This window comes from Haliaeetus leucocephalus, unplaced genomic scaffold (assembly GCF_000737465.1).
Source record: "Haliaeetus leucocephalus isolate CR32 unplaced genomic scaffold, Haliaeetus_leucocephalus-4.0 Scaffold536, whole genome shotgun sequence".
Classification (NCBI taxonomy): domain Eukaryota; kingdom Metazoa; phylum Chordata; class Aves; order Accipitriformes; family Accipitridae; genus Haliaeetus; species Haliaeetus leucocephalus.
The window spans coordinates 6,983,561-6,993,790 of NW_010972972.1; the positions used below are offsets into that span (position 1 = coordinate 6,983,561).

The following is a 10,230-nucleotide window of genomic DNA, read 5'->3' on the forward strand; positions in this document are numbered from 1 at the left end:
GGCCGGAGCAGCTTCCCCAGCTTCCCAGGGACCTTCCAGCTGCTCTCACTTCCCCAGCAGCCAGGCTGCTCTGCTGCAAACAGCCCGAGCTTCCTCCTCCTCGGCAGGACTGCAGCCTCAGGGCTTCCTCGTAGCCCAGATTAAGCAGCCCCCAAATATCCCTCATGTCTCCTGCTTGATTTTTACCCCCCAGCTGGCATGGTGGCTCGCTGACCTGGTTCTGTGCTGGGATGGGGGCAAGCATGCTCCCTGCGTGCACTGGGCTCACTGAGCTCGCTGGGCTTACTGGGCTCGCTGGGCTACTTGTATTCGCTGGGCTCACTCTGCTCGCTGGGCTGCTTGTATTTGCTGGGCTTACTGGGCTCACTATGCTCGCTGGGCTCACTCTGCTCACTGGGCTTACTGGGCTCGCTGGGCTACTTGTATTTGCTGGGCTTACTGGGCTCACTGGGCTCACTATGCTCGCTGGGCTCACTCTGCTCACTGGGCTACTTGTATTTGCTGGGCTTACTGGGCTCGCTGGGCTACTTGTATTTGCTGGGCTCACTGGGCTACTTGTATTTGCTGGGCTCACTGGGCGCACTATGCTTGCTGGGCTCACTATGCTCGCTGGGCTACTTGTATTTGCTGGGCTTACTGGGCTCACTATGCTCGCTGTGCTCACTGGGCTCACTTGCCCTCGAGCAGACAGACACGCACCCAACAGCTCCCATAGTTTTACTTCTGCAACCGGGCGCTCTGCAACCCAGCAGTTCTGCATCGTGAGCCGCCGGGGTTGGGGCTGGCATCCCGCAGGCGCTGCCAGCAACATCTCCTCCCGTGGCAAACACGGCGAACGCCAAACCCGCCAGCCTCCGGCAGAGGAACCGGGGCAGCAGCGCCGTCAGTAGGAAACCAGCCCAAAACGCCCCACTTCTCCCCCATCAGCTGCTTTCCCAGGTCACTGCTATTTCAGGGCTTCCCCAGAGCAAAGGCAGCTCGTTTCCCAGTGAGCCCAGCCCATGGCATGGAGCTGGGGGAAGTTCGAGCTGCAGCCTTCCCTCCTCCTCCTCCTCAGCCGGCACAGTGCTACCGTTGGTGACACCCGCTCTGAGGAAGGCCCTTTCACCAAAAATGAGTGTTTTTAACCTAAATCAGGGGGTAGGAGGGAGCTGAAGGAACCCCTTGGGATGGCTTCTCACCAAAGCAAAATTACACCCCCCCGTGAGCAGGAATTACAGGTGGAAAAAGCAGGGAGCATCTCCCCTCCGGGGAGGGGCACCGGAGGGGGGGTCCGCGGCCCCCCAGCACGTCACTCACCCCTGCGGCGGGTTCTTGTCCAGCCACCCCACTTTGATGGTGGGCGAGAGCGGGGCGGTGGCGGTGGTGCCTTCCATGCCGTCGCCGAGCGTGCCGGGGCTGCTGCCGGAGAAAGCGGGAGCGGGCAGGCGTGGGCTGGGGCCGTTGTCACTCCAGCTGCTGCCACTGCTGGGGACGAGGAGCCGAGGGAGGGGGTTAAGAGCTGGCGGTTCGCCGCGGGTGGGGGGCAGGCACGGCCCCCGCCACACGCTTCGGCCTCCCCTTGCCCTTCCCCAAGGCACGGGCAACGCAAGCACCGGCTGTTTGCAAGCAAGGACCCTGGTGGCAGTCCCCTTGGTGGGGGTCCCGGCACGTCCCCCAGCTCCTGGGACAGCAGACACCCGGATCCCAGCCCTGGGAAGGGGGACGGGGGCACCCCCAGGGCCACAACCCCAAATTCAGAGACGTGCAGAGTTACTCTCTGCTCGTGCACACGCACACGCGCTCCCCCCCCGACCCCGACGAGTACTGACAGTGTGTGCGCGCACACACGCATCCCGGGAAGCCATGCAAACACAAGAAGTCCTGACCTGTGCACACACACCCCCCACCCCATGCACAAGCACTCTCTGCCTGTGCTTACATGCACACACACGCACGCACAAGCACCCCCTGGCACGTGCACACATATCCCTTGCCTATACATGCACCCACGCACATGCATGCATCACCCACTGTGCATGCGTGCGCACACACACACACACAAGTACCCCCACCCAGGCATTTGCATCCCATCCATGCACACGTGCACACCCCCCGCTCCACAAGCATCCCCAACTGCGCGCACACACACACACACGTGTGTGCACACGGACAACCCCTGCCCACGTGCAGGCGTACAGATTCCCCGCCTGCACGTGCACGCACACAAGCGCTCCTGCCCTCGTGCGCTCACGCGTGTCCCCTGCTTGTGCACACACACACACACGCGGGGCAGACGAGTTCCTACTTGGCGGGGGGAGCATCGTAGTAATCCTCGATGAGCTCGTCCTCGCTGAAGAGGCTGTTGGCGCGCAGGGACCGCGGCTGCCCTGTCACGGGCTCAGCATCCTCCTGCGGGGACAGAGGTGGTTGACGGGGGCAGCCCCCTGCCCTCCCCGCTGCCCAAAGCGGGCAGCTCGTGGCGGGGTCCCCTCGCTGACCCCCTTCCCCACCTGCCCTGCACCGTGAGGGATGGGCAGGGGACAGACTGAGAAAGAGGGGACGAGATGCAAAGCCACCATCCATGGTTCCCGGCTCTGCAGATGCCCGCAGTGCCGGGAGGTTCCCCGGGCGCTGCCGGACCCAGGGAAAGGGACACGCTCCTGCCCGCAGCGGGACAGAAGCACGGCCGTAGGGAGGAGCTGAGCGCCAGGCTGGTTATTTATAGCAACCAAAAAAGTCCGTGCTTGCTGAGAAACCCTGCATTTCCCCTTCGTTGGCCAAGGGCGGACGTACACACGTGGCTGAGAGCTGTCGGGGGGGTGGCGGGAGCTGCAGGTTTGGGGGTGAAGGCAGGACCAGGCAGAGGGGAGCCTCTGCCAGCAAGGTGCCACGGGTGTTTATCCCCAAGCCCTTGCCCCACGCTGCAGCCCCCCAGGACAGGGGGTGGTGGCTGGGCCGGGGTTAGAGGCAGCCAAGGCACATCTCTCCCCATCAGCCTGTTCCCAGGCGAAGGCGGATGGTGGGGGGTTCCAGGCGCTCAGGGGTCTCTCTGGCTGCTGCAACCCCTCAAATCCATCCAGACCCACCCAAATTCAGCCTCGGGAGCGCAGGGCAGATATAAATCCTAGATCCAGGGATTAAAACCAGGCTGCGATGCTGCAGATGTCCACTAGCACGCACTCTGTGCATGCAAGTTTGCAGAGAGGCTGCCCTGCTCCCCACGGACCCTGGGGCTGCCCGTGGGCCGGTTCCGGCCCCCGTGGGAGACCCAGTGGGTGCTCAGCAAGGTGCAGACGTGCTCCTCCAACCCTAACCGGTATCTCCAAAGCAGCCCAATGCCAGCGCTTCTCCCTCCGGGATGGTGACCCCGAGGGTCCTGCCCGCTCCTGCCCACTGCCAAGCTCTGTGGTGGGACCAACCTTGTCGGCCATCTCCCCCACAGGTCCGGCTAATTCCTCCTCCCAGGCGGAGTCCTCGTAGTCCGAGTCATCTGCAAAAGCGGAGGGAAGATGCTGAGAATCAGCTGGGGTGGAGTTTGAGGGGTCCCGTCACCCCCTGCCACCCCCCTGCCTGTCCCCACCAGCACGGGGACATGTCAGCGCTGGAGCCGGGCAGGGAGGACGCTGGCACGGCAGGTTTCCCCCCTTGCTCTGCCCTTGGCAAACAACCGCTCCGTCAGTGCGACAACAAGGGTTTTATCAAGGAGTCTGGAGAAGAGCAGGGAAGGGCAAAGTCCTGCTGGTGGCAGCTCCCAGCACCGTCACGACCCTCCTGGCACTGCCGAGAGGGGACTTGGGTGCCACCAGCCCCAGCACCACGGCTTTATCCAGGCTCTGGTGCCTCTGCCCGGGAGCCCCTGCTGCTGGGGGGTCCCAGGGGCTTTTCCTACAACTTGTTTTTCAAGGTGGATTTCCCTCCCTCCCCCTCCATTCCTTATCAGCTGTTGGAGAGACTGGAGCAGCGAGTGGCTCTCAAGCCTGTGCACCCATGGGAAATAAGATCCCGGAGAAGGAGAGGAGTGAGGAGCCGGTTCCTCCTCACCCAGCACCCATGGCAGCAGAAATCCAGGCCAGCAAGCACCCATCCCACAGGGGACAAGTGGCCCCAGACAGCCTGTCCCTCGCAGACACCCTCTCCCAAACCCTGGTGATAACCTGGACGAGATTTCTCCTGAAAATCCTAATCCAGAGGATGCTGTTAACATCCAGGGAGCCCTGGTGCTGGCGGCAGGGCGAGGATGCTCCCAGGCTGCATGGGGATGAGGGGTGCGGGCAGATGCTCTCCCTGGGCATGTCCCTACAGGGACCCCCCTGCTGCAGACTTTGCAGCACCCAAAACTTGCTGGCTTTTGGTGCAGAGGAGCAGCTGACCCATGGGGGCACGGGGCAGAAGCAGCTTTCCTCCCTGCACCCCCCAACAGAAGGATAACCTTTCTGTCCATGCCTTCTCCTAGCTTTTGAAACACACCCCAGCTCCCAGTTAAACCAGTGCCCCTTCGTGCACAGCTGCTGGTCGGGCTGGACCCCGGGCAGGCACCCAGTGCCCCGCAGAGCCCTGCCCTTCCTCTTCCTTTCAGCGGAGCTATTCAAGCTGGATTGGAGCTATTAAATAAAGAGGCAGATAAAACTGAGTTATTGCTGTTACAGCCCCCAACCAGGGCTGCTCCCCAGGCAATGCCCTGGGACCGGAGCTGTGCCCCTCCACGGGGGTCCCCAACTCAGCATCCCTCCCTGCAGCTGCTCGAGCCCTGGTGTCCCCCCCGAGGAGGGGGCTGGTGGGCACAGAGAGCTTCTGAAGGCTGCACAGGGGGTGGGGGGGTCCCAGCAGCAGGGCTGAGAGCTGTGTCCTGCTCCTGCCGTGCTCCCCCAGCAGCCTCCAGCCCCCACCGGCCGCAGCTCGGGGTCATCTGAAGGCGTACGGGTTTAACATCCCTGATGGGTTTATTTTTCCTCCATGAATTGGTGTGGTTGCTTTCCGAGTCTGTGCAAACCCTTTGCTCCCCCTCTCTGGAGAGAGGGTGCACCCAAATCCCCAGCCTGGATCTTGCACCCCATGAGAAACCCCAGCCCAGAAGGCAAAGAAGGGGATGGAGGAGGGAGAGACCCAGGGAAGGCTGGGCAGGACAGACGGACTGACTGATGGGGGAGGAAGGCACAGCACCCATGGGATGGGTGGTGGTGGACGGGGAGACAGACCCAGCCAGACATCCCAAGGGAAGATTTGGGACAGGGGAAGATTTGAGGGGCCCAGGGTTGGCCCCCCTCATACTCACCGAACTCGGGCACGAAGGGGAGGTTGGCCTTGGAGGGCAGCTCCGGCGGCAGTGGGGCCGGTGGCTTCGTGCGGGGAAGGAGGACTGGCGGGGATGGGGGGACTGTCAGGGGTGCTCTGTCGGGGACGGGGACCTCCTCTTTGGCAGGGATGCTGCGGGAGAGAGGAGCAAGCGCTGCCTTACACCGGCCATGGACCTCCCCTGCCCTGCTTTCCAAACCCCAACGCACCCGCGGCTATCAGTGTGGGGTCCCGGGGTGCAAGAGGACCCCCAGCACAGCCAGCTTGAAACTCCCCTCAAAGGGATCAAACACCCCAAACCCCAGCAGACCCAAGCCCACAAAACAATTCCTAACAGCCTCCCATGGCAAAGGCTTCGCCTTGCTCAGGTTATACCGGTGCTTTACCAGCCTGAAAATATTTTCTGGCATCCAACCTCACTTGCCTGTCGCTGCCGCCGCGGCTCAGGTTCCTTCTCTGGCTCTCAAGGACACCAGAAGCCGCCTACAGCCTTGAAGCCCACGTCATGGATCAGGTTGTTGGTTTTTTTTTTTCCTCCTCCAGTCTAAACAACGGCGGTGCTGCTTCCTCGACTGGTTTGCAGGTGGCCATGGGGTCCCCCGAGCGGGACGGGGGTCCCGGGGATGTTCCCTTCCTACCAGCGTCCCCACAGTGGGGTGGGCACAGGAGATCTGGGGCAGCGAGAGGCCCTCTGGAAATGGAGCCTTGGGCTTCTCCTGGGTCAGTGAGCAGCACACCGTGCCCCCAGCCCCAAAACCTTGGCCAGGGGAGGAGAGGGACCCCGGGGACTCTCCTCCTGCCTGCAGAGCCCCTGGGAAGCCAGGCTTGACCACTCCTGCCTCCCGTTCTCCGTTTGCTTCCTGCCTTCCCGACAATCGCAGGCAGACAGGCAATAAATAGAAACCTCTGGGGTTATGGTATTTTTAAGGGCAGGAAATTAAGAGGAAGTTTCTTCGGGGTATAAAAATATGAGGCACCTGATTGACCAGCCCTGAAGTCAGGGAGAGGGCAGAGGAGGCAGGCAGAGAGCGGGCAGCTCTGCCTGCTCCCAGCCCGAACCCCTCGCAGCCCCACAGCGAGCCCCAGGGGACCCACACGCTGGCACCGAAGCCACCGTCCCCATCCCTGACCCCGCTACCTCCCACCGCAGCCCCAAGCCGGAGCGGCCGGTCCATGACCCATCCCACCGAGCACCGAACCCCGGCACGGCTAACGGCATCGCCCCACAGCCACGCTGGAGAAGGCTCAGCACGGCCACGGCTGCCACCAGCACCCAGCGGTCCCTGGGGACGGCCAACCCTGGTGACTCCCAGCCCCACGGCTGGTGCACGAGAGCTTTCCCCCAGCTCGGGGGTGAGCTGCGGAGAGAAAACTTCTCCCTCGGCTGCCCGCACCGGAGCAGGGGGAGGATGGCAAGCGAGCGTTGGCTCTCCTCTGGGTCAGGCTGACCTCATTTCTCAGCAGCCATTTCCATGGGAACCAGCCACAACCATCCATACATTAGGGAATGCTGGCAAGGGAGGGCAGGGGAGCGCAGGCAGGAGAGCGTGGGCAGCGAGCTGTCCCGCAGCCCGGGGCAGCAGCATTGCTCCCAGCAGCCCCAGGCAGGGGCTTGCTGGGGTGGGGGGGCTGCCACCCAGGGGTGTGGGGGACACAGGGACAGGGAGGTGACAGTGTGCAAGCCACAGAGCCCCCCCCACCCCGGGCAAGAGCCCGGCTGGGGTCTGCATCTCCACGGCCACCCAGGATGGTGTTTGCCCCCCACAGACCGGGGGTGGGGGGCTGCGGTGCCAGCCCCAAGGTCAGCAGTGAGCCGACGGTTCCCCGGCTGTCTCGTTTTCTGCAGGCACGGCACGACGGCCAAGGACAACCTCTGTCTTCTCGTTGGGGATATCTCAGGAGGGTTTAGGAGGAAATTGTTTCCACCCCTGCCCACTCCCCCCCCCGCCGGGGGCTTGCAGGACAGGCAGCCACAGAACCCAGGCGCAGATAACACCCCAGTTCCCCAAAACACCCTCCCCGATGCTCTGGCCACTCTCCAGGTCATCCCCAGCTGCACGAGCATCCCTGGGCCTCGTGTCCCCCCACGGCTCTGTAGGGCGGCGTGGGTGCCCCATCATCTCCCCCACCCCCTGACCCCCCCCCACGCTGCAGCCATGCCCAAAACCAATGCCGATCCTGCTCCGGGCAGGGTCAGGCTGGTGCAATGTCTGCCGTTAGAGAAGTGCCAACCGGCGCTTTATCTGCTGTCCTTCTCCCCACCAGCAACAGCTCGGCTGCCCCCCCCCCGCCACGGCCAAGCTTGGGGCAGCGGGGGGGCTGCTCTCCCGTAGGCAATGCCACCTCAAAGCCAAACCACTGCCGGGGCCACCGCCACCCCCCAGTCCTGGGCAAACACGGAGAAGGAACCTTCTGCCATCACCTTCTTGGACATCGCTCACTGCCCTCCTACACCCCACCCCGGGGATCAACCCCCCCCAGCTGCTTGGGGGGGGCTGCTTTGCACCCCAGACCATCCCCCAGGCATGGGCAGGGGGTGCCCTCGTCGAGAGCCTCACCCCGTGATCGGGGTGCAGACGCGAGCACCCACCGCTGCTGTGGGTCGGAACCATCAGTGGCCAAAATCGGCAGTGGGGGAGGAGGGGGGAGGCCCATCAAATCCGGCTGCTTTTGGGAGCTGGTGAGAAGCGCTCGGCGTCGAACGCGGTGGCCGCCATCACCTCATGGGAGGTGGCATCGCGGGGGTTGTCGCCGGACATCCCGCACCCAGCAAGGCTGAGACGTCCCCGTCACCTCCCATTCCCTGGCACAGGGATGCCCGGGGTGCACCAGCACAGTGGGACCCTGGGGGCTGGGGGGGGACAGACGGTGGGACCCCGAGGTGAACGCAGCATGGAGGAAACCACAACATGACGCTCGCCCTTGGCAGCTCAGACCCCCCCCAGCCTGGCCCCGAGCCGCTCTTGCAAAATGCCAACCACCCCCCCACCCTGGGCCGTTTCCCCTGGAGGGGGTGGGCAGGAGGGTGCGGGCACGGGGCCCCCGCAGGGCGGCCACCGCAGCAGCCAAACCCCACGCCGCGAGCGAGGGGCCAGGAGGAAGCGCCGGGGACCACGGCAGTGCAGCCAGAAGCAAGGGGAGCCGGGTGGGTGGCATCACCCCAAAATGCCGGGCTGCCGCAAAGGCCCCCACCCCACCACCGGGTCCCTCGTTTTGCCCCAGGCTGCCTGCTGCCTGCACAGGCAGGGATGCCTCAGCTCTTTCCTGGACCTCGTCCTCGGACATCCCTCCCTTGGGGGCACCCCCGCCTCCGGGGGGGGTTTATGGTGAGGGGCTCATCCCCCCACAGAGCCAGGGCTGCCAGGGCCAGACCCACGCAGCAGCCTCGGTGCCTGCTGGCAAAGCAGCCGGGCAGGAGCCAGAAATGCCGGCATCAGCCTGGATGCAGCAGGCGTCACCCCCAGCATGGGCAAGCATCACCCTGACGTGGGCAAGCACCACCCCAGTGTGGGCAAGCATCATCCAGACATGGGCAAGCATCACCCTGACGTGGGCAAGCACCACCCCAATGTGGGCAAGCATCATCCAGACATGGGCAAGCACCACCCCAATGTGGGCAAGCATCATCCAGACATGGGCAAGCATCATCCCTGATGCAGGCAAGCATCATCCCTGATGCAGGCAAGCATCACTCCGCTGCTTTAGGTCCCTGGGCGGGCCGGCAGCATCCCCCACAGCCCCAGGGACCTCCGTGCTCACCAACCGCAGGCAGCCCAGGGCAGGTCCCCGACCATCGGGGCAGGGGAAGGTGTTTCGGGGCCGGCAGCAACACCCCTGCGGCCGTGGGGTTCCTTCGGTCCCAGCCATCGGGCACCCTGGTGCACGTCACCAAAGCTGGGCGCCCCGTTACCCCCAGGGGAGCCCAGGGAGCCGCAGCGCAGGCAGCTCGCGGAGCATCCCAGCACATGGCACCCCGCACGTGGAGCCGGGACCGTGGCTCACCGGTGGCTGAGCCTGCACCAAACAGCCGCCATGGGCTGACTCACGCCTGCGCCCGCCTGAATGCGCCCCTTGTCTGGGCTGGCGCTCCCGCACCGCCGCACCTCCTCCATCGCCGGGCCTGGCTGGGCACCGGCACTGACACCGGCACCGGCCCCAAACAGACCCGGTCCCTGTGCACGCGCCCATCACCAAGGCCCAGCACAAGGCCATACCCTGCTGTATACATCCACTACAGGAACCAAGTGTGTGCCTGCTATAGCAACCAAGCACCAGCTTACTGGATATATATGCTAGAGTAACCAATTAACTTATCCATACCCTACTGTATACACCCACAAGAGCAATCAAGCATCAGCACATACATACCCTACTGTATATATCCACTGTAGCAGCAAGGTATGTATGCTACGGTATACACCCACTGCAGTTACCAAGCACCAGCGCATGTACTCGAGGATATATTTATGCATCATTTATACCTGTAATGTATACACTACACATGCACCAGTGCACGCAGAGCGCTGGGGTCCCGCCGTCCCCCAGGAGCCTCAGCGGAGCCTGATGAGCGCAAACTGCTCAGAACCACAGCCCAAGCCGCTGGGGCGGCCGTCCCTCTGTCCCAGCCGGTGCTGCTCAGCCGCCGGCACCCGGCGAGGAGGACGCCCGTCCCCTCCGGCGCTGGACACGTCGCTGCCAGCTTGAGCCGAGCTGAGTCAGAGCCTGGCCGGGCGCCCGTCGGCCCTGGCACGCAGCTCACGGGGGACCTGTGCGGACCCCGCAGCCGGTGGGCACGGCTGTGCCATCACCGAAATCCCCGGGGGGGCAAATCCCAGCCCCAGAGCTTGCAAAACGTTCCCGGTGCCATGGCAGAGCTGGGCACCGCCTGCTCGCCGCTGAGCCCTGGGGCAGATGCCCACGTCCCCCAGGGGAGCAGGAACTGCGGGGGGGGGGGGG

General features: G+C 64.2%; 1 protein-coding gene across 1 annotated transcript in view; it reads right to left on the bottom strand.

The window, feature by feature from the left end:
* ARAP1 (ArfGAP with RhoGAP domain, ankyrin repeat and PH domain 1) overlaps positions 1 to 10,230 on the bottom strand; it is a 32,528-nt gene that overhangs the window by 19,901 nt on the left and 2,397 nt on the right. The window contains exons 2-5 of the mRNA XM_010576671.1: positions 5,255 to 5,406; positions 3,402 to 3,472; positions 2,288 to 2,391; positions 1,300 to 1,467 (exon numbers count right to left, since the gene is read on the bottom strand). Coding sequence (XP_010574973.1) covers positions 1,300 to 1,467; positions 2,288 to 2,391; positions 3,402 to 3,413 — 284 coding nt within the window. The 5' untranslated portion in view covers positions 3,414 to 3,472; positions 5,255 to 5,406. The remainder of the gene's footprint in view (positions 1 to 1,299; positions 1,468 to 2,287; positions 2,392 to 3,401; positions 3,473 to 5,254; positions 5,407 to 10,230) is intronic.